Source organism: Saccopteryx bilineata, chromosome 8 (assembly GCF_036850765.1).
Source record: "Saccopteryx bilineata isolate mSacBil1 chromosome 8, mSacBil1_pri_phased_curated, whole genome shotgun sequence".
Taxonomy (NCBI): Eukaryota; Metazoa; Chordata; class Mammalia; order Chiroptera; family Emballonuridae; genus Saccopteryx; species Saccopteryx bilineata.
The window spans coordinates 28,938,295-28,961,718 of NC_089497.1; the positions used below are offsets into that span (position 1 = coordinate 28,938,295).

A 23,424-nucleotide genomic window follows, 5' to 3' on the forward strand; every position below is an offset into this window, starting at 1 on the left:
AGAGAGACAGAGAGGAAGGAGGGAGGGGTGGAGAAGCAAATGGGCGCTTCTCCTATGTGCCCTAGCCGGGAATCGAACCCGGGTCCCCCGCACTCCAGGCCGATGCTCTACCACTGAGCCAACCGGCCAGGGCCTAAAATTTGACTTTCATATAATGTTCACATACCCTGGAATGTTATTATTTTCTTATTTTCCAAATATTTTAAAATGTAAAAAACATTCCTAGCTTGTGCATGGTACAATAATTGGTACTGGGCAGAATATAAAACTTAGTCATGTCTTTTCTCTACTATGTCTTGCTGTACATATAGAAACTTTGACTACAAATAAAATGTTTCATTTAGACTACCTTCTGAGGTATGCATTTATAAAGCATGAGAATGAATATTAAAAAAAAATGCCAATTATGCCAATCAAAATAAAGCAGGATACTGGGAAAGAAGGTACAGGTACAGAAGAGCTGGGTTCCACACACTGACATGTGTTTAAACCATATTTACAGATAGAAACATATTAAGAAGTCCTTTGTTCATGCTAACATTATTCATTGTTAAGGTTCAAATCAAAGACAACACCAACTGACTTTTTTCTCACAACTTAAACAACTGAAGTCAAGTTTTATCAAGCAGTTAATTAAATATTAGAAACTTAAAGGCTGATAATGTTCTCTGTTATAATCATTTTTAAGCAAAAAAATTTTGTTCTGAAGAAATAAATTATGTTTCTCTAGTACTTTTCACCAATATAACAACAGGCTGTAGTTAAATTTTAGAGATAAAACGTATTTTCTATTTATTAGCCATGGGCAACATACATATAATTAGAATTTGGCTTCAGAGCCCTAAGTAGATACTGATTTCTTCTTGTTAAGAAAATGATTTTTTTTTCAAAGTAAATCATGTGCTTTCAATTTGTTAGAGAGTAAATATTGGCTAATGCATAGTTTGTGGAACAAAAACACTGAACCCTTGCCCTTTAAGGTAACTTGTGGAATCTTAAAATATTGAGCAACGGTTTAGTTGCTATGACAACAAATATATCATATTGTTATTGTGGAATTATCATTTTAAAAAAGAGCATGCCTGAAGACATTAATTTGGGGCCCATTCCTGTTTTCAGCCTTTCAAAGTGACTGTTCTTAAGTGCTTCCCCTATTTTGTTTTTACTACTTTAATAAACAATCATATTTCTTGACTAGGTTCTGTCTTTCCCCTTTTGAGAACCTTTCTCTCAAGACATCTGTATGTAGCTTAATGACTTAAGATGCTTGCCATTCAAGAAAAAACAAAGCAAAGCAAAAACAAAACAAAAAAGGAAAAAACTCTACAGAATATATACATTCTGCACACAGAAATGCTCTCCTTATGGGGCACGCAGACTGTTTAAAGTAAAACAGCCCCTCTATGGAAGAGCATACCAATTATGTGGCTAACATCAGGGCAACAAATTTCCCCTTGCCTTCCTATTGCCATATGCCTGTCATTTTCTCCCTATAGTTTCCATTCACTGTTTCAAACATATGTTGCCACTTATTTGCAGGAAAGGAATCTCTGAACTACCCCCTTTATGTATGATGAAATGGCAGACGGAACGGAGCCAGAGAGAGCCGCATTAGCAGTTATTCACACTCTGTTTTCTCTTAACTTCCTTTTCTCTAAAGTTTATTCCTCATATGCTTGGAGGGATGTGTAATCATAAAGACATCCGTGACTCATGCTTTAGAATATGGAACCACAGTAATTCCCTATAGAGCAAATGGTTCTCTCTTCCACTGAGCTGCATGCCTCCCTACAAAAAGCCTATCTTTACAGCTTAGCACTTGATCAAACATAGGTGAGGGGCTTCTTTGTCAAAGCCTCACCAAATGCCAACATTCTTTTCTATTCTAGCAATCACTGCCAGAGTTTACCCAACATTTAACCAGTCTTTTTAATAAGGCACCTGCTCCATGGGTTCAGGTTGCTAGGAATTGATTTGCCTTGAGTCAAGAAGAGAAAATACCATGGAGATTAGTAAAGAAGGAGTTTTCTGCCAAAGATGAAGGGAATTTGTGGAGATAAAATGTGGAAGTCTGGTGTAACATGTACAGTAACTATGAATGACATGTACAGTAACTACGAACGGACGCTTAGTTCAGTCTGTACTGATTGCCCTCTTCTGGTTTACAGAAACCAATCTATAGGTCAAAAGTATTGCCATAGATTAATAGTTATGTTACTGTTGAACTAAGTTCCTTAGACTGTGCCTGGCAGATACTACCAGGAATTTGGTCTTCTCTGTTAGAGGAGCTAGGCCCCTGCCCTGGCTGGATGGCTCCGTCGGTTAGAGCCTTGTCCCAAAGCATAGAGGTTGCCAGTTCGATCTCTGGTGGGGGCACATACAGGAACGACAGCTCGATGTTCCTGTCTCGGTCTCTCTCTCTTCCTCTCACTAAAAATCAATCAATCAATAAACATTAAAAAAAAGAGACAGCCCCCCAAAATAAGGTCTTGTTCACAAGCAGAAAGGAAATAAAGTACCCTGAAAAATCCACAAAAAACAGTCTGGCTGAGTGACAGCCCGCTAAATCTATGAAGCCAACTGCAAAGCCAGTTGAGTTATAGTTTATCCAAATGGCAAATGGTTTCAGCTTTTTCCAGGCATGAACATGGATGGGTGACTGCAAGGTGCCTAAAAGAATATGCTGTCATGTTTAAACCTCACAGAGCTGCCTGACCTGTGGTGGCGCAGTGGATAAAGCATTGACCTGGAATGCTGAGGTTGCCGGTTCAAAACCCTGGGCTTGCCTGGTCAAGGCACATATGGGAGTTGATGCTTCCTGCTCCTCCCCCTGTTCTCTCTCTATCTCTCCCTCTCTCTCTCCCCCCTCTCTAATAAAAATGAATAAATAAAAAAATCTAAAAAAAAAAGTAAATAAACCTCACAGAGCTAAGAATAAAATATATTAAGTTGAATGATTCTAGCCACATAAAATACATACAGGCACAGACTCTCCACTGCCTAGCCAAATCTGTCACCAGACCAGCTCTTCCTCAAATCTAATGCATCCACAACAGAGGAGCAGATGGGCAGAACTTGGCCTGAGATTCTGAGTGCCACCTTCCCTCACACCTCTTGAGATGCGGAGCTTCTTCCTCTGAGTGAAGAGGGCACTTTATGTACCTGTGTACTTCATGTGGTGTTTATCTCCTCTTCCAGATTAATACCTCCAACCAACTCCTAGCTGTAAATTCCTTGAAGCAGGAGCTTTGCTTACTTTCTACCATAGAGCACAAAACCTTGGAAATAATAACGGAAAGGAAACGAACTGAATTTACCTACTTATAGGCTTGTTGTATGTTAAATAGTTTTCTTCTCAAATTTATTTCACTTGAGACAGTAGGTATTTAATAAGTGAATGCTGCAAGTCCACTCACCCAGCTTCAATAAGAAGAAAAGTACAAAAATTAGTATAAATACTTATGGATTCAGGAAAAAGGGAGTCAGATTTTTTTTTACCTTAAAATGCCTTTGGGGTTAGTGATAAAAATCTAATTATATTTTAATATATTTATGTTAGTAAAGGAAAATCATTCTCATTAGCAAAGAACTTTACTTCTCATATAAGCATAAATCAATTATCTAAAAGTATAAGGGGTTGTAAAGATTAAGGCATTTGGAAGTTACTTCATGAAGGCTGCCAGTTCTGATAAGTTACATTAAAAGAATTAGCTATCTACTTTCATCAAACAAACTACACAATTCTTATATGTTCACTATGATAGAAAAGAATCCATAAAAACTCACCTTATATAGCTGCTACCTAGTCTAAGATCAGGGAGGAAGACTTGAAATTCTACAAAATGGACAATAACATTTTTGAGCTTACCATTCAAAAATACCTAGGTTCTAACAATGTTGTTACTAGAAATGGAGATACCCAAACGCAGAAGGATGTGTCCTCAGAGTCACCCGATTTCCTCAGAGGAACACCTTAAAAGCACAGACACACAGAGCCCCCGGCATGCATCCAAGCAAGGCATTGCCACTCCTCGTTCACAGGCACCTCTGCAGACCCCAACTCTTCTTTGGGAACGGCCAAAGGCTTTGTTCTTTGAAAGCTGACCAGGGATATCAAGCAAATATCTGACTTAGGGTGAGTGCTGCAGATCTATTCACTCAATAGTTAAAGATTGTTAAGAACTTCAAGTCATTCCCTCCTGAAAATCATATTCAGGATCTCATTCCCTCAACTCTTAGCTTGAGGGTATAGCATCTACAATACAGTGATAAAGAAAACGCGCGCACACACACACACACACACACACACACACAGAGGCAGGTATTATAAGAAACACTCACACACATATGCATGGACTCACATTCACCTACTCAAGAAAAATAATGAATAAAAATATGCAAACAGAAATAATGGTTTCTATGGTATTTAAAACAAACTTAGGCCTGACCAGGAGATGGTGCAATGGATACAGCATCAATCTGGAATGCTGAAGACCCTGGTTCAAAACCCCAAGGTCGCCGGCTTGAGCGCAGGCTCACCAGCTTGAGCGTGGGATCATAGACATGACCCCATCATTGCTGGCTTGAGCCCAAAAGTAGCTGGCTTGAAGTCCAAGGTTGCTGGCTTGAGCAAGGGATCACTGTTTTGGCTTAATTCCCTCTAGTCAAGGCATAGAGAGAACCAATCAGTGAACAACTAAAGTGCTGCAACTACAAGTTGATGCTTCTCATCTCTTTCCCTTCCTGTCTGTCGCTATTCTGTCTGTCTCTTTCTCTCTCATTAAATAAATAATAAATAAACAAGTTTAGTTACCAAATCATATCAATAAAGCAATGATCTGACAATAATAAAATGGTAACATCCCAATAAATAGCCTTAGGCTGGTGACTTGTTTCTTCTAACTAGAAAGTTTAGGCCCTGGCCAGTTGGCTCAGTGGTAGAGTGCGGCCCAGTGTGTGGATGTCCTGGGTTTGATTTCCAGTCAGGGCACATAGGAGAAGCACCCATCTGTTTCTCCACCCCCCATTGCTTCTCTCTCTTTCTCTCTTCCCCTCCTGCAGCCATGGCTCAAGTGAGTTGGTCCTAGACACTGAGGATGGCTCCATGGCCTCCATTTCAGGCACTAAGAAGAGCTTGATTGCTGAGCAATGCCCCAGATGGGCAGACCATCACCCCCTAGTAGGCCTGCAAGCTGGATCCCAGTCCGAATTTTTTTAAAAAAAGAAAGTTTAGGCTTTCTCTGCCTCCCTCCCCTCACTGAATTTTTTTAAAAAAGAAAGTTTAGGCTTCAGCAAAATCAGAAAACACTGCCAGCAAAACCCTCAATAACATTTCTATCCACAGAACCTTTTATGTTTTGTTACTACTTTGGTTCTATTCCAAAACTTGTTTTCATTTTTTTAAAGGTAAAAGAATGATAGTGAATTAAGAGAAAAGGAACGATCTGGGGAGAAAGGAAGTAAACTTATTACCTGAACTCATTCTAAATCAGAACAACAACATATAGAAACATGAGCCAGTAAGTAGGTCAGCATAATGATTGGTTAGGTCAGCATAATCATTGCTACTTATAGCTGAGATTCTTAGAAGCACTAACACTATGTTCTCACACAAATTTCATGAAACATTACACCGACCCTAAAATTAGAGATGTGATGTGACATTCTTCACATAAGCTAAATAATTTCCCAAAGTATTTCTGCGGTTAGTAGTGATAGAGAGACCTAAATTCATTTTGTCAAATATTTAATATTCTACAAGAATAAGCAGAATAAATTTACCACACATGTCTAAAGAAAAAGATCAACAAATTACACGATATTAACATTCACTTTCCAAAGAAAAAAGGAATTTCTTATTTTACCAATAAAAGGCATTACATCTGTTGCATCTACTCCATAGCTGCTAAATGCTCAGGGCAAAGATGAGTCTCCAAAATAATGGCAAGAGTTAGAAAATCCGTGGGGAGTTTTCCTTCCCAAAAATAGTGATATTTTAGTTTGAAGACTGATGGATTTAAATGCCACAAAATTTAACCCTGATCACCTCTAATTTGGAGGGGTGGGTGTGGAATGAAAAGCATACATCTGTGGGGACAAAACAGAATTTCAAATATGAGAGCTTCCTTACTTCCTATTTTGGCTTTAAAATTCACTTCATCAAACAACAGGTCATTCACTCACTTAGAACTACGTACAAGTCATCTAGTAATTTGAAGGCAGCAATATGAACGTCCAGATCAGCGTAGTGTGTTTGTGTGATTCACCCAGTCCGTGGGCACTGCTGAACTGTGCTGAGCAGAGTGTCTCTACAGCTCTCTGTGAGGTCAGCGTCCATGGAGATCTTCATACTCCTTATGGAGAAAATTTCAGACCAATAGTGTGCTCAAAATTTATATAAAGGAGAAATGAGAATAATAATCCACTGAGCCCATGAGTTATATGAGTGTGAATCTATGTCCAAGTCAGGATTAAAACTGGTCTACAAACCAGTCTTGTTATTCTTCTTCCCTCTAACCGTTCCAGACAATAAGACATACAAGCCTTTGGGTGGGTGGCAGGAGAGGTGGTGAGTTATGGGAGAGGTCTACTGGCTCCTCAGGAGACAGCAGAAGAGTTGGTCCTTTTTCTGCCTTTGGGGTGTTGCATGTCTGGATGCGGTGCCTAGAACTGCCGAGGCCATCCTGTTTCCAGAGTGATGAGCCACCCAGGGGAAGAGGCCAGAACCACAAGGAACTAAAGAAGCAGAAGCAATATGTCATGTCTAAAACCTGCCCTAGATTTGGATATTTTGTTGTAAGATATTTTTTTTTATTTTTTATTTTTTTTTCATTTTTCTGAAGCTGGAAACGGGGAGAGACAGTCAGACAGACTCCCGCATGCGCCCGACCGGGATCCACCCGGCACGCCCACCAGGGGCGACGCTCTGCCCACCAGGGGGCGATGCTCTGCCCATCCTGGGTGTCGCCATATTGCGACCAGAGCCACTCTAGCGCGTGAGGCAGAGGCCACAGAGCCATCCCCAGCGCCCGGGCCATCTTTGCTCCAATGGAGCCTTGGCTGCGGGAGGGGAAGAGAGAGACAGAGAGGAAAGCGCGGCGGAGGGGTGGAGAAGCAAATGGGCGCTTCTCCTGTGTGCCCTGGCCGGGAATCGAACCCGGGTCCTCCGCACGCTAGGCCGATAAGATATTTCACCATTCTTAAGCCAAAAGGAGTCCAGGTTTTCTGTTGACTACAGCTAAAAGCATCCTACCCAATGTGTCATTTCCTTTTTGTTATTCACTTTTTTTTTATTATTAAGTGAAAGATGGGTAGGCAGGGAGGCAGAGAGACAGACTCCCACATGTGCCCCAACCAGGATCCACCTAGCAAGACCCCTACAGGGCAATGCTCTGCCCATCTGGGGTTGCTGCTCTATTGCTCGACAATCGAGCTATTTCAGCACCAGAGGCGAGGTCATGGAGCCATCCTCAGCACCCAGAGCCAACTCACTCCAACTATCAGAGCCATGGCTGCAGGAAGGGAAAAAAGAGAGAGAGAAGGAGAAGGAGTAGAGAAGCACAAATAGTCACTTCTGTGTGCCCTGACTGGGAAAAGAACCCAGGACTTACACATGCCAGGCCAACACTCTACCACTGAGCCAACTGGCCAGGGCCTGTTACTCACATTCTAGACTACTTAGAGGACAGTCCTCAATGCAAAACAACAAGTTAAAGTCACCATATGCTGGGATCTCTTGCAACATGTGAAGCCATCTTACATTATATGATGTTCTATATAAAACTAGAGACTTGCTGAATGCTCTGTCCAAAGCTCTTGGATTTAAGTTGGAGCTACTACCTAAAAGTGGCATACATACCATGAGAATAATTTCCCTTGGAAGCACCTGGAATGAAACTGCAATGTTTGGTTTCTCACAGCGGTTCATTAAAAGTAGAGAGGAAGGTTTCTTTATCTTTTCTTTTTATTTATTTTTTTTAGTGGAAGCTTTCTTTAACTCTTGTAAGCCATCTCTCTCTACACTGGGCTCTGACTAATTTGTGTTTGCCTAAACAAAGGAGTAACTATTGTAAAAAATCAGAAAAATAATCACATTTAATAAAACATAACTATTGAATACATAGTGGAAGTAGATCATAGCAATCTTAGACAGCAGACCTATATTTCTATTAACATGAAGACCTACCTAACAAAGGCCAATTAGCTCTAATATATTCATTTGAAATCATTCCTTTTAAATATTTCTTACATAGTTTTCAGTATTAGATTATTAAATTGTGCTACTCTAAATTTCTGATGGTTAAATTGATTAGCTACTATAAGCCATTGTCTGACTTCAAAACAAAACAAATAAACAAAAAACACGGAAGTGCTAAATAAAATCTTTAAAATATTCTAAAATATACATCCCTCAGATGGCAAGTTATTGGGAATATTCAAAGGCCAAAGACTAAATATTAAAGTTAAAACCCAGTGAGATAAGCAAAACACCAAAACTGCCTTTTATTTTCTTGTTTTAGAGAGAGGAGGAGACAGACAGGAAGGGAAACAGATGAGAAGCATCGACTTGTAGTTGATGCACAGCAACACTTTAGCTGTGCATTGATTGGTTCTCATATGTTCCTTGACTAGAGGACTCAAGCCAGTGACCTTGGACTTCAAGCTAGCGAACTTTAGGCTTAAGCCAGTGACCATAGGATCATGTCGATGATCCCACACTCAGGCTGGCAACCCATGCTCAATCTGGTGAGTCTGCACTCAAACCAGATGAGCATGCACTCAGGGTGGCAACCTCGGAGTTTTGAACCTGGGACCTCAGCATCCCAGATTGACACTCTATCCACTGTGCCACCACCAGTGAGGCCCCAAACTGGCTTTTGCTCTGAGAACATGTTTTGAAGTCTGGAACTTCTATTTTAGTTTTTATGGCATAATAGGGCACAGAGAAGGAAGAACAAATCCTCGGGTCCTCCAAGCCCCACATAAAGCTGGGATTTCAAAGTGCTGGATCCACTAGTGTGAAGGTCACTTAGAAACAGAAATGACCTCTAGGAAGCGTTAAGAAAAACTGTCTTCCCTGAACTACAGCATTAGAAGTAAGGGGAGAAATAAATTCCACTGAGGATTTATAATAACAAGCTAGGTCACATGAGAATTTTCAGTGCAAATTCATACAAACGAGGTGGTCCAAAACCAAAACCAAACAAACAAAAAACCCTGAGCCTAGATATTCTGGCATTGGGCAAAAAAGAAAAAATAAAGTAAATCTTCTCTAGAGGAAGCCACCTTCAAGCCACAGTTCAAAGAATTCCCACATTTAAAGTCCTAAGATGTATAACTTTACATTAAAAATTCAAATAATCTACAATGATTGAAAGTCAGAGAAATGAAAATAGAAAAAGGAATGATGATATTTAAAGATTCCAGACATTTAAAGGACCAGACAGAATGAAAAACATAATATATTAAAAAGGGGGTGGGGGGTAAGATTTCTAGTTAAAAGAGTAATAGACCTGTAAAAGCCAAACAAATTAGGGGGAAGAAAAGAAACTTTTGAAAATAAAAAATATAATTGCGGATCGGCAATGAGAATTAGTGAACTGGAAGAAAAATCTGAATAAATTATAAAATATAGCCTGAAGAGCTAATGAGATGACCAACTGGAAGAGTAGTTAAGGGATAAAAAGAGTTAAAGGTCTAACATGAGTTTTTTTTAAAAGATAAGGAGAGCCCTGTCCGGTTGGTTCAGTGGTAGAGTCGCCTGGCGTGTGGATGTCCTAGGTTTAATTCCCAGTCAGGGAACACAGGAGAAGCAACCATATGTTTCTCCACTCCTCCCCCTCCTCTTTCTCTCTCACTGTCTGTCTCTTCCCCTTCCGCAGCCATGGCTTGATTGATTTGAGCACATCATCCCTGGGTGCTGAGGATGGCTCCATGGAGCCTCTGCCTCAGGTGCTAAAAATAGCCTGGTTGTGAGTATGGCCCCAGATAGGCAAAGCATGGCCCCAGACAGGGTTGCCTGGTGGATCCTGGTTAAAGCTCAGGAGGGAGTCTGTCTGTCTATCTGTCAGTCCATCTCCCTGCCTCTCATTTGGAAAAGAAGGAAAAAAAAAAAGATGAGAGAAAAAATTTTCCAGAAGTCATACTGATGAATTAATATTGGCTAAGAATTTTCTAGAACTGAAAAAAAAAAAACTAATCCACTTATTTAGGAATCTCAATGAAATCCAGAGAGAATAAAAATAAATCTATACTTATCTACCTTTTAATGAAACCGCAGAATATCAAAGACAAAGGGAAAATCATAAAAGCAGCCAGAGAAAAGGAATGACAAGTGAATGCTGACTGACTTTTTAACAATAATGTGGGAAGCCGGAAGTCAGCGAAATATCTTCCGTGGGCTGACAGAAAACAAGTGTCAGCCTAGAAGTCTATTCTCAAAATTACAATCTTCCTAAGAACAATATAGAATAAAAACATGCTCAATTTTTTTTAAATAAAGGAGCATCTGCAAAGAGCTGACTTCCAGTAAAGGAACTTCAAAAGGGTACATTTAGATGGAAGAAAAGTGATCCCAGATGGAAGTCTGGAATAAAAGAAGAAAGGATGAGCAAAAAAAGTGGTAAACATACTGTTATATCTAAAGCAACATCAACTAAAAGAGCAATAATAAATAATGATAGCATCTTGTGGAATTAAAAAAAGAACTATAACATATGACCACAACAATATAAAATTTGGGAGGGTATGCTCAGAGTACAAGCATCCCAAAGTCCTTACATTTTTAGAGGAGGATTAAAATTCCGACCAGTTTTAAACTTTGACAATTTAACTTGTGAGGAAGCCAGTTCTCTGTTCAGAATAAAATGGATTTGTAGAGGAGGTTACAAACCCCTGGAGCTGTTCAGTACTAATAAAAGTTCATTAATGACAACTAATAAATATGCACCAAGTCCTGGAAAGAAGGTGGAAGTTCTCACTTCAGAAGAATTCAATATTATATGCGTGGACACAAGACTTTTGAAATCCCGTCCAATTCTGTATTTTATCATGTAGATTGGATATGTAATGACATAAATTACAGTAGGATTTATCAGAATGACCAATTGGCAGGCATGTAAGACAATGATGTTAAATAATAACACAGAATTAATATCTAAATTTTTGGCCAGACTTGTCAACAAATGGTCAATCTTAATGGCTGGAGTTGATTACCAACAATATATAAATCTCCAATTTAAAAAAATGCAATAAAACGATTGTGCTGTTAATCAGTAAAGTGAATAAGTAGCTCATTAGTGCTCCAAATTAGTTCTGCAGTTAGTATAAACCTAGGAAAATTACTCTAATATTAATTAGGATTTCAGGTATACAGTACTCTTTTTAACAGTTCTAATCCCATTGTTTAATTAAGCCAATTTTTATTTTTCACATTTCCCAACAGAGACGCAAACCCAGAAAACATGGTGCTGAGTACCCAATTTACTATCGAACTTGGAGCCCCCAAAATCTCATCTATTTTAAAGGGAGGAACAAGAGAAGACAACAAAAAGATGTTTTTTATGGACTTCTTACACTCTAAAATGTGACTTTATGAAACAGTCATTCAAAGCACATTTCTTAGTCTTCATTGTTCATTATTTTTCCCAGTGAGGACATCTTTAGCCCTACTATAAGCAATTGAAGCATTTAGTCAGTGACAACACCATTGACTGCACTGAGACAGTTGAATCCCATCCTTGGTGGAGTCTGGAAGAAGTTGCCTGATGGAAGAAAAGCGTTCTGCAGTTAGATGCCACCTTCACATCAAGCAATAATTACTGTAAAATCATGGACAAAGAATAACTGGGGACCGCAAGGGTGATTTTTAACTGTCTCTTTCATAAAAATAAGCCTAGAATAAAACCATTTTGCTCCTGCTTTTCTTTACCTCTTAGGTGCTTCATTCCCTCAGGCCTGTTAGCCCCACTTCAATTAGTTTACATGATTAGAAGTTAACTCGCAGGCATTGCTATATTCGAATTACCAATAATAAAAGAAAACCTACATGAAATGTAACTTACCCATTTATTTTTCCTTAGTTGGCCAACTATTCCAATGACATCCTAAACAGTTCCGATGACTTCCAACTAATAAAACCTGTTAAATTGTACTTTAAACCCAAAGGTCTTTTTACACAAATATTTACCTTGAAATCAAGTTCCACAACTACACAGAAACATTTTTAGCTGTGGTTTCTTTAAAAATGCATTCTTTAAAAATGAGAAGGTGTACAAAGTATTTGACAAGGTCCCTTTAAAAAAATGAATGGACAGAGCATTGAGAACAATCTGTACTGGCAAGGGACAGAGATGATCTAATAGGTCTTTTCCGTCTCTAACTTCTGTGATTTCAGGATTTTTTTATTCCTGCAGTAATACTGTGAGTTCAACAATTTCTCAAAACTATTATTAGTTACCAAGGAAACCCAAAATGTTTGCAGAAATAAATAAGCAAATGGACTGAACCTAAACAGCAGGCTTCTCTTGCTTCCCATTTAATAATCTTACGGTGGCGTCATATTATCAATTCTTCATTCTCTCCAAGTCGGTTTGTTCACCTACTGGCGGCTCACTGGCGTCCTACAGCCAACTCATAGCGTCCCCCGTACAGCAAGACCAGAAGGTCTCTGATTAACAGAAGATTCTCTATTAAACACAGGCTTCCTTGCTGCACTTGCTGAAGAACAAAATCCACGGCCACACCGGGGGCCCAGCGGACGGTGACTGACTTTGTGACTACTGACTCTGTGACCACCACTTCCAGGAAAAATATGCAAATATGTGCTTTTAAATAATCCAATGTCTACAAAAAGCCATGAATACAATTAAAATATATTTAGTAAAGGTAAAAAGATAAGTAATACACATATATGTCCATAGTATGAAAACAATAATGCTTTACAAATATTTAGAGAAAGACTGAAAATGTAGTGTATCAAATTATAAGTAGTTGGCAGTATTTATATAGTTGGACTAGGTGTAAATGTCTTCTCATTTTCTACATTTTGCAAATTTTCATGGGGCACGGAAGTATTTTAAAATTAATTTTTAAAGCCAAAATATAGCATTCACTTCAATGTTAATAAAGGGTTTTCTGTTCCCTAATAACACCTCTGACACTGGTGCTGTAATGAGCCCAAGTTAGGTCTCAAGGGTATTGGTCCCTATTCTAAAATCAAGCGAGCTGGAGTATGAACAGGGACTGTTAAAGAGCCTCAAGACAGTTCACGGACTATGGAGGCCTGGGGCAGGAGGTTTGGGCTGCGGATAAGGATAAACTAGAGCAGGAGTCCCCAAACTTTTTACACAGGGGGCCAGTTCACTGTCCCTCAGACTGTTGGGGGGCCGGACTATAAAGAAAAACTATGAACAAATCCCTATGCACACTGCACATATTTTAAAGTAAAAAAAAAACAAAACAGGAACAAATATAATATTTAAAATAAAGAACAAGTAAATTTAAATCAACAAACTGACCAGTATTTCAATGGGGACTATGGGCCTGCTTTTGGCTAATGAGATGGTCAATGTCTGGTTCCATATTTATCACTGTTAGCCATAACAAGTGATATGACGCGCTTCCAGAGCTGTGATGCATGCGTCCCGCGTCACCGTAAGTAGTGCTGTACGTGAGTGACACCACGCTTTGCGGCACTGCCACATACAGTACTCACTGACCACCAATGAAAGAGGTGCCCCTTCCAGAGTGTGGAGGGGGGGATAAATGGCCTCAGGGGGCAGCATGCGGCCCGCGGGCCGGGCCGTAGTTTGGGGACCCCTGACCTAGAGGATCTGTATGTTAATCCAAGTTTCCTGCAGACCCTAAACTGCTGGTGAAAGGCTCTCAGTGCACAGAAAGGCTCTCAACAGGACGTGCTGGGCTGCCCGGGGCTATCTTTTGTGTGATCATTTCTGTATACAGAGCTAGGCAGATGCCACCTGGGGTACAGAAAGAAGAGTGTAGGAAACAGGTTAGAAAACTGTCCCCAGAGTGGAGAGAAGGTCTTTTACCCCTCAGACCTTCCTTCTGGCTCCTTGTTCTGAAGGTGCCCACCTGTGTGCTCAGTCCCTTCAACCTTCCTCCTGAACTGTGTGGCAGCAGAGGAGCGATCAGTACTGGATCCACGGAAGGTATGCCCAATGCTCAGAGGCAAAGCTGCTTTGCAAGAAGGCTGCCAGCGAAGTGTCAGAACCCGGCCTGAGATGAAACACCTCGGTGCCATAAGCACACACTCTGGCCGATCAGCTGCAGCCTAGTGCCAGGCAGGACCAGGCCTCCTCCCGTGCATCCTGGATCTATCCTCACTCTGTTCAGCTTCTCCTAATGGGCCTCGCCCCTAGTAAGAACTGTTGTTTTTCTTCGCATGTTACAGTGTTTCCACATATACTATTTTATAGAGGTAAAGGAGCAAATGTGTCACAAAATTAGCATTATCATCCCATACCCTGCAGCAGAATTTTCAGGGAGCAGTGCACATCACCCCTTGCTGATGAGAGAAGCGGTAATGAAAACTGAGGACAATCGCAAGGAAGGTTCAGTTAATTACGAATACTGCTTCTTGGGCACTACTGGGATGACGGACTGGAATACTTCACTAGCCACAAGAAGGAACAAAGGCAGAGAGGCTGGACAGGAAGGAAGTTACTTCGAAAAGAGGAACTGGCTTTGCCATGCTGGTAACATGCTAATGGTATTTTGAAACATTTAAGTAACAAGGACATTGTGGGCGTTACTAATACTAGTTGCTGTGGTCATTCTAATAACTTGGCATTAGCTTTAACCATGGGAAACTGTCAATATTCAACTGTTTTTTGACTAACAAAAGTGACTTCATACAGTTCAATCAAATCAATACATCTTAATTTCCAGTCTTATAGCCTACAAACCTTCTTCCACATTTAGAAGGCAACCAGCCGGGTAGAAAAATTCCTTTATATTATTTCCAAATAACCAACCTACTGCTGATTCGAATCATAAATCCAGATTACTAATTGAGGACTTTAATTTGTAGGTATGCTTATTTGTAAGAAATTCCTGATTATAAAAGAAGAAGAGTCATATAGCAATTGGGAAGTAAAATTTTATCAGCCGAGACTGGTCATAACTCTAATCTTTTCATAATAAATTTATGTCAGAAGCTAAAAGAACAAAAATACATCTCAAAGAGAATGTTGGTAGAAAGAGGGAAAGAAAGACAAGTCTACCGCTCAACTCATGTGGCCAGTGAAGCAAAGATGCCCATAGCTGGCTGGAGCTTGTGACACAAGGCCCAGTGTGTTCTCATGTCAAAGACCCCCTTCCTCAAGACCCTTGACGTTCATCTGTTGGAAAACTGTCATAACATTAGAAATTTACTACAACAAGCCAAGTTGCTACCATCCTCAAGAAAACGGTCTTAGTAAACGCACAGATCCAATGTGGATAATACTCCCTAGAGCTATTCAGTGCACAGTCAGGGCAGCTCTGGTGTGTGGCCAGCGAAGAGGCTGGCTCTTGGTTTTCCTAGTTCAACATTCAGTCTGGAAAACAAAAATACAAACTTCTCAATTAAATAAGAACCCTTCTCTTTTTTAAAATTTTATTTATTGATTTTAGAGAGAAAGGAAAGGGGGCAGGGGAGGGGAGGGAGAAGAAGTAGAGGGAGGGAGGGAGGGAGAGGGGAAAGACAGGAATACCCATCTGTTCCTGGATGTGCCCTGGCTGGAGACTGAATCGGCAACTTCTGCATGAAGAAGTTTTATTAACCTTCTAGGTTAATAAATAAAGCATGAAGCGCTCACCAACCAAACTATCCGGCCAGGACAGAACACTTCTTTGTCAGCAACACGTATGAGAGATTCTGAACAAACCATTAACAGAAGACTAATGTTAGTTCGGATCCTTGCATTTGTTACTTTACTAGCAGTGTGACCTTGGGCAAGTCATTTTATCTTTCCAAATGTGTTTCTTCGCGTGAAATTAGTACCACCTCAACATATGTTGTGCAGATTAAATGAAGGAGTGCGTATAGAACACTAAGTACAGTGATTGGCCCGTGAATTTGAATTAAAAGCTCAACAAATGAGAGTTAATGCAAGCTTCTGAAGAGAGTGGCCACATTGCAAAACCCCAGTTGGAACACTGACTCATATTTGGATCAGAAAATGGTACTTCAGGGAGTAACAGTACCAGGCAAGGCACACAAGGAGTAGGAGCCCTAATCTTCTTTTCTTTTGCCTTAAAAGCCCTAGACAACTATTGTGTCCACTTACCTTCTCCATTCTTCAGTTACCTCAGCTGAAGAAAAGGAGAAAAATAATACAAATTTTACAGGGGAACTGGAGAAGTCAAAAGAACTAACATAAATGCAAAACATGAGTACACAAATGTGAGTAAGAGATACCGTATTTCCCCATGTGTAAGATGCTCCAATGTGTAAGGCACACCTTAATTATGGGGCCCAAAATTTGAAAAAAAAAAAAGTATTACACAAAGATTGATCTCAAGTTTTATTCATCATAAAATTCATACAACTCATCACTATCAAAACTCCCCTCCATTAGCTTGTCCTCACCTGTGTCTGATGACGAATCACTGTCTTCGTATATTGCCTCGTCCTCAGTTCCATCGATGGCATTTGAAATGCCACACTTCTTAAACGACTTGACAACCACAGTATAAGACGCACCCAGTTTTTAAACCCCAAATTTTTCAGAAAAAGGTGCATCTTAATACATAGGGAAATATGGTAAAAGGAAGTCAAATGTTAAGAAATGTCTGTGCTCATTTAAGGGGAAAAGGAGGCAAAACAAGTTACAAACAAATACAGGTATTAGCTTTAAGTAAAGGTACTTCGTTACTTTGAGATTTGGGTGTTTATGCTTCTTGAAACTTTCATAACATTCATTTCATCTCATATTATTTTTAATAAGTCAAATCTAGCATAAAAGTCTAGAAAGGATGTTTAGTAAGCACAAGATAAGCATAGGACCCAGGTTCGAAACTCTGAGGTCTCCAGCTTGAGTGCAGGCTCATCTGGTTTGAGCAAGGCTCACCAGCTTGAGCCCAAGGTCGCTGGCTTGAGCAAGGGGTCACTCGGTCTGCTGTAGTCCCCCAAGTCAAGGCACATAAAAGAAAGCAATCAATGAACAACTAAGGTGCCATGACGAAGAATTGATGCTTCTCATCACTCTCTCTTCCTGTCTGTCCCTATCTGTCCCTCTCTCTGTCTCTCTGTTACAAAAAAAAAAAGGATAAGCATAGGAGACTAAAAAAGATTCAAATACACTTTACTAGAGTAATAATATCTAAAAGGGTAATACAAAAGTGCAAATCAAATATTAAATTCACTTAAAGGCCCTGGCTGCTGTTCTTCATCTCAGCATGCCAAGATTGTGGGTTCGATCCCTGGTTAGGGCATATACAAGAGGCTAACAGTGAGTACACAACTAAATGAAAAAACTAAGGGGAGCAAGAGTTCATGCTTTTCCCGCCCCCTCAAATCAATGGGAAAATTAAAAATAAACAATAAATTCAGCTGAAGGATATGGTTATTCACTTCTCTTAAAACAATTTATATGAGCCTGACCAGGTGGTGGCGCAGTGGATAGAGCATCAGATTGGGATGCTGAGGACCCAGGTTTGAGACTCCGAGGTCTCCAGCTTGAGCGTGGGCTCACCTGGTTTGAGCAAGGTTCACCAGCTTGAGCCCAAGGTCGCTGGCTCGAGCAAGGAGTCACTCTGTCTGCTGTAGCCCCCAGGTCAAGGCACATATGAGAAATCAATCAATGAACAACTAAGGAACCGCAAGGAAGAATTGATGTTTCTCATCTCTCTTGCTTCCTGTCTGTCCCTATCTGCCCCTCTCTCTGACTCTCTCTGTCTCTGCCACAATAAAAAGAAACAAACAAACACAATTTATATGAAAAGTGGGGGTTAGTTTAACTTAGGCTTTTCAGTAGACAAGTAGAATGATCTAGAATTGTCTAAGTGAGCCCACAGGTCAGCAATAATGCATTTATTTTTATGTCCTGCATCCTTTTCCCACACCGTTTTAATTAACTGCACATTCTCTGCAACCAGCCTTTCTTCACTCCACACTACGGAAAAGAAACAAGCACATTTTCATTATTCTTGTTTGACAAAACATGTGGAAACAATAGTTCTATAGACATGTGTACATCATAATAGGAAGCAATCCTATCTTAATGTAATTTAAAAAGAGTTAAATAGACTCAAGTTGTTAAAACTACTTAATTCATTTGAAGTTTCCAAATAAGGCAGCCACAAATCTAATTTATTTAGTAGATTCATATAGTTGGCTAGGACTTCAGACATTGCTTCTCTTATTGATGCGTAAAGTAATTAGAAAGCTCAATCTTTTCATTCAGTAGAATTTAGTTAGCTTCCTTTTTCTGTTCATGTCTTTATTTTTATTTTGTTTGCTGGTCGAACAACTGGATTAGTACTGGTTCTAAAGTTCTATTTTTATACTTTACCTTGGAAGAACAGTACAAAAACATTTAATTTCTTTAATAAATATTTCCCCTGCCAAATAAACTGATTAGTTTTAAGTACTTTCATTAAAACACAGGCAAGCAGAAATGAGGAATGAAGAGGTTCTTTCAGGAAAAACACTGAACAAATAAGATTTCATCTGGCCTTCCCATCATCACTTGAGGAATTGTATGGTAGTTACATCATCAGGAAATAAAATACTATTCTCTGAGGACCCCTACTCTTTACAAAGAGGAAAGAAAAGGTTTGAAGTCTAAATCACCCCCAGAGATGTCTCAAAAAAAAAAAAAGAAAGAAAAAAAGACTTCTGGCTTTCCTCTCCTGTTTCCCCTCAGCAACTGAAAAAAAAAAAAAGTAAAAAAAAATGTATTTACAAAAGTTTAAATAGAATAGCAGGATGTGTTTGTAAAGTATGTGATTGTCTAACCAAAATGCTGTACACCTGAAGCTAATACAAAATAACACTGAATATAAACTGTAAGTGAATAATAATAAAAAGGAACAGGATGTGTATTTAAGAATCCGAAGCAGTAACAGAAGACTTGGAGTCGCAGAGCAGAGAGAGAAAAGTTACAAGCCTATCGAGCATGACCCCCAGTGACTTGGTTCACCCGGCAGGAGGGCGCAGGGGTCCCGCCCCGCCACCCATTCCTCTCTGCGGGAAGCCCGGGACCCACGCTCGGTTCACACGGTCCCGGAGTCGGCGGAGCCTGGGCGCGCAGCGGCACCGCCACCGCGGGTCTGGCTGTCACCGGCGCCCCCGCCGCCCCCGCCGCACACGCGGAGCGCCTTATAAGGCAGCGCAGTGACGTAACGCCCATAGGCCGGGCGCGCTCGGCGCCCAGCTCGCATTGTTCGGGCGACTCCCGGAGCGCGCACAGCCCGCTCGCAGCGCAGCCAGCGCGGTGCGACCGCGGCCCCCAGCCTGGCCCGGCGCAGGCAGCTCAGGTAAGCCCGGGAGAGCCGCTCCGCTCCAGCCAGGGGCACTGCTGTCAGAGCCAGGCAGAGGGTAGGTGGCTTTTGAAGTTATTAGCACCACAAACTGCAGACAGGTTTCGAAAAACGCGTCCAATGAACTCTAGGTTCAGAACTTTTCCAACTCCTACAAAATTTGAAAGTAAAAGTTTTCATCGATGGAGAAAACAGATTTGGGGTTTAATTTTAAATGTTGAAAGGTGTGCGATGACTATATATATTACATAGACTTTCAAAGTGAGCTGCACATTGAATCCTGATTGTAATTAAAAAATCTTCGGGAAAAGGGTGGAGGGGAGTATATTGTAACACAACTCTTATCTCCTGCTCTTCTCTCTCCTGGGACTAAAATTCCCTTAAGTTTTACAAGAGCCGAGTTCGAAACACTGCCACACGATAGTGGATTTGTTAGTGAACATCCCCCGCCCCAAAGCCTTTTGTAAATCTTTACATAAAAGACTAGAAAACTCTTGTTGGAAATACATGCTGTAATTAAGGGAAATGTAAGTCTTTAAGTTAGAAAAATTCTTACAAACGCTATTCTGTCTTGAAAGCATACGTCAATTTGCACAAGGAAGTAATTATAACTTTTTACGTCAACTCCAGTCAGTGGATAAATGACAAACCACTAAAATTAAAGATGAACTAGTTTCTCTAGATTAATATTTTGGACAATAGTTTATCTACAAAACTTATTGAAAAGATAAAGCCTATAGAAGAATTTTGTTACTCAGTGGCATTTTGAACCACAATTAGTTACATCTAAACCCTGAAGAAGCTATTACTATAAATGTACCCTTACAGTATGATAAGTGAACACTTGGTAGATGCTGAAAATCTACACATTTTACTTTACTTTTCAGAAAAATCAGCAGAGAAATTAAAATATGCTATGCTAATTTTAAAACATTGGAATAGATGAGAAGTTGATTTATCATTCTTTATTTGATCTGAACATATACTGTAAAACAAAACTTAAATTGTAACAGAATTATTTCCCTTTTTAAATAGCCTTTATCATTTTAAACATACATTTTTATATGCTTAAAATTCGAGATATATCCTGTGTTTCTAGTAATTCCTGTGTGAGTTTTCTGAAAGTATATGACACTGGTGCCTATCATTTTTGTTGAGTAGGATTTTGTTTTCTTTGCTAATTCTGTTTGGAGCAATGCAAGACTTCGGTTTTAGTATTCTAAAAGAAAAATTATATGTTATTTGTTCTGAAGATAGGCTATATAAACTGCTGGTTAGTACCATGAAGTACGATTTCCCTAAAACTATTATTTCAAATCTAGGGAAGCCTACCATAATGAGAAAAGAGAGAGGCCAACACCCCCGTCACTGTGGAGAAATACAGAATATGCAATAGAAAAGTTGTTTATTTGATATAAACTGTAATTGGAAACTGAAAAATTCCTGCCTTGGGAAAAAGGTATTCCACTCTTTTAAATCTAACAGAGGAGGGAGACAGAAACCATCAATTACTGTTTCAGTTATACCCAAAGTACCATCTGTACCATAAACTATAGCTCAACTGTTGAAAATCATAACCTCTATCAAAGCTCTCACAGCTGTGTTTCCCAGAGTCTGCATTTTATTTTTTTTTAATAAAGGGCAAGCATCAGTTTTGAAAAAAAATTTTTAAATGACACACTTCAATATTCCCTTTTATTAACTTAAAAGCATGTTCAAGGAACAATTGCCCATTAAGACCCTTTTTAAAACTCAAAGGTAAACAAGATTATCATGGATACGTCATGTCACAGTGGCTCTCTTGTGCGTTTCTTAGTCCTTGGGACAATCTGCATGATGGAGAAAAAGTTTTAGATAGAATGAACATAAATGTTTACATTTTCAAATAAAGCATACATTAATTTTATGCTTAAATTAATTTCCCCTTTTCTGGTGATTATGATTAACTGTTAAGCCCCTGGTATTTTGTGATATTTTCCTAATGCTGTGATGGAGTCTATAGTAACAGCCAATATAAAAACACAAACCAAGCTCTGAGCTTTCTAATTCGCAAGCCCACTTGCAATAACCACCAACTTGCTTTCTCAAAAGGCTGGAAGTTTTGTTTTAGGGCTCTCTGCAACCCTTTCCCCTTCCCCAAAAAAAGTGTCTTTGGTAATAAATGGATTTGGGGGTGAAATGAAATGTGGGAGGAAGAATAAAATTCCATTAATTCTTTTTAAGTCATGTTCTGTCCATATCTAGTGCTTCGGGGCAAAGTGAATGCTTTTACAAGATGAAGAGAGAAAAACACATAGCCTCTTATTTAAAGGAGAAAGGAAGGGGGCCAGGAAGAGAACTGTTTACAAAAGACTGAATATTGTGGTGTAATAATCATAGGATGTAAAGCTACATTGGTTTCAACCTGCTTCAGAAACTGAAATCTGTTGTTCATATTATCTTTAAAGTCATTATCTTTAAAAAATTTAACACACCTTACCTATTCTCTTGGGCATATCATTCATTTTAAATGTTTTTGGTTTAATTTTTATTTGACTTTGAATTTAGCTTTAATTTATACGGACTGTTTAGTTTTTGTAAATGATGTTTAAATAAGAATTTAGAGATGGAGACACAGCATATGCAGCCAGCACCACAGACTATCAAAGCAATCTTTCTATGACTGCTTCTGCCATCACCATAGTATTTCTGGGCCACCAACCCAAACCCTGTGCTTGATGTGTGCTCCAAAGAACCTCCTCTGGCTGGTCATGTCTACTCTGAATTTTAGGGGCACTAAATGCCTAGTGGGTCATCAGCAACACTGTTGTAAGCACTCCTACATCCCTCTTTTTCTTAAAAACAAGATTTAAGATTCTTTCTTCCTGGACTTCTGCACTAACATTATCTCCAACTGGGAAAGAAAGCTGGACAAACGAAAGTGGGAAGGCTCGCCAAAGCAAGTCCCATGGTCCTTTTTCAGATATGGGGAAGCACTCCCCTTTCATGACTGCTCTCTCAGATACTTTAGCAGATTAAGACAGGACAGCAGTAGTTTTATTTCTGAGTCTCAAGAACAGAGAATAACACATTAGTAGTGTTTTTTCTCCAATCTGACCATCCTCACATTTCTATGCCCCACTGGTTCCAAGGGAAGAATAAATCTTAAAGATACAATTATAATTTTTTTATAACAAGCTTGGGGGCGGGTAGAGAGGTACACAGAGGAATAGGCAGATAAGTGTATTATCGGGACCAGTAAAGGTACAAACACACACCCAACTCCTTGTTTCTGCTTATGATAACTACTGATTTTAGCATAAAGGACAGTTATTACCAGTAAAAGACAGCATATATTATGTCATAATGGGCAACACTCAGCTCCACAGATGTAAGTTCGAGAAGTGCCCTGACAGGTTCTTCTGTATGGACATGGGCTGCTCTGGGGCCCGGAGGAAAATTATAATTCCTCTCACATCTGGCAGGAAATGTCCACCGAGTTTTATAACTCTAAGAGGTCTTGGAGGCCATCTGATCCAAATGCCTTTCCTTACGAAGTTAATGTCCACAGTGTGACTTCTTTCAGAGACACAGAGCTTCTCAGAGGCAGAGGCAGAGGCAGGGCCCTTTGAATTTTGGGGCTACAGTCTTTGGTTTCTCCTTAAATTAGTGGCAGGAAGAGAGGAAGACAAGTCCCAAGTATCTTGACCCTGTAAGTTAATGTGGATCTAAAACCCATTTTAAAAAAAGTAATCAAAGTTCCTGTTAATAAGTATACGATGCAGGAAGGCAGGGGAGAGGACGGGGTGAAATCAATACAGTTCAAGCAGGATAGACAATGGAAGGGAGGTGATAAAGAGAGGACGGGGAAAACAAATAAAAATGTACTTAGAGGTTCTCTGGGCGGCAAAGCTCACACTCTGCTTGGAGGCTGAGAGGTGCCCGGGAAAGCGTGTG

General features: G+C 39.8%; 2 protein-coding genes across 8 annotated transcripts in view; one reads left to right on the forward strand and one right to left on the reverse strand.

The window, feature by feature from the left end:
- Positions 1 to 23,424, reverse strand: part of CMSS1 (cms1 ribosomal small subunit homolog) — a 430,962-nt gene that overhangs the window by 350,363 nt on the left and 57,175 nt on the right. The window contains exon 1 of one of the 5 annotated variants that reach the window (XM_066241799.1): positions 12,063 to 12,081. The exons of the other annotated variants lie outside the window; for them this stretch is intronic. Coding sequence (XP_066097896.1) covers positions 12,063 to 12,066 — 4 coding nt within the window. The 5' untranslated portion in view covers positions 12,067 to 12,081. Of the gene's footprint in view, positions 1 to 12,062; positions 12,082 to 23,424 lie in introns of those variants that run through there. 5 annotated transcript variants of the gene reach the window in all.
- FILIP1L (filamin A interacting protein 1 like) overlaps positions 1 to 23,424 on the forward strand; it is a 327,587-nt gene that overhangs the window by 252,929 nt on the left and 51,234 nt on the right. Inside the window, exon 1 of one of the 3 annotated variants that reach the window (XM_066241793.1) lies at positions 19,378 to 19,485. The exons of the other annotated variants lie outside the window; for them this stretch is intronic. The gene's annotated coding sequence lies outside the window, so the exon portion shown is untranslated. Of the gene's footprint in view, positions 1 to 19,377; positions 19,486 to 23,424 lie in introns of those variants that run through there. 3 annotated transcript variants of the gene reach the window in all.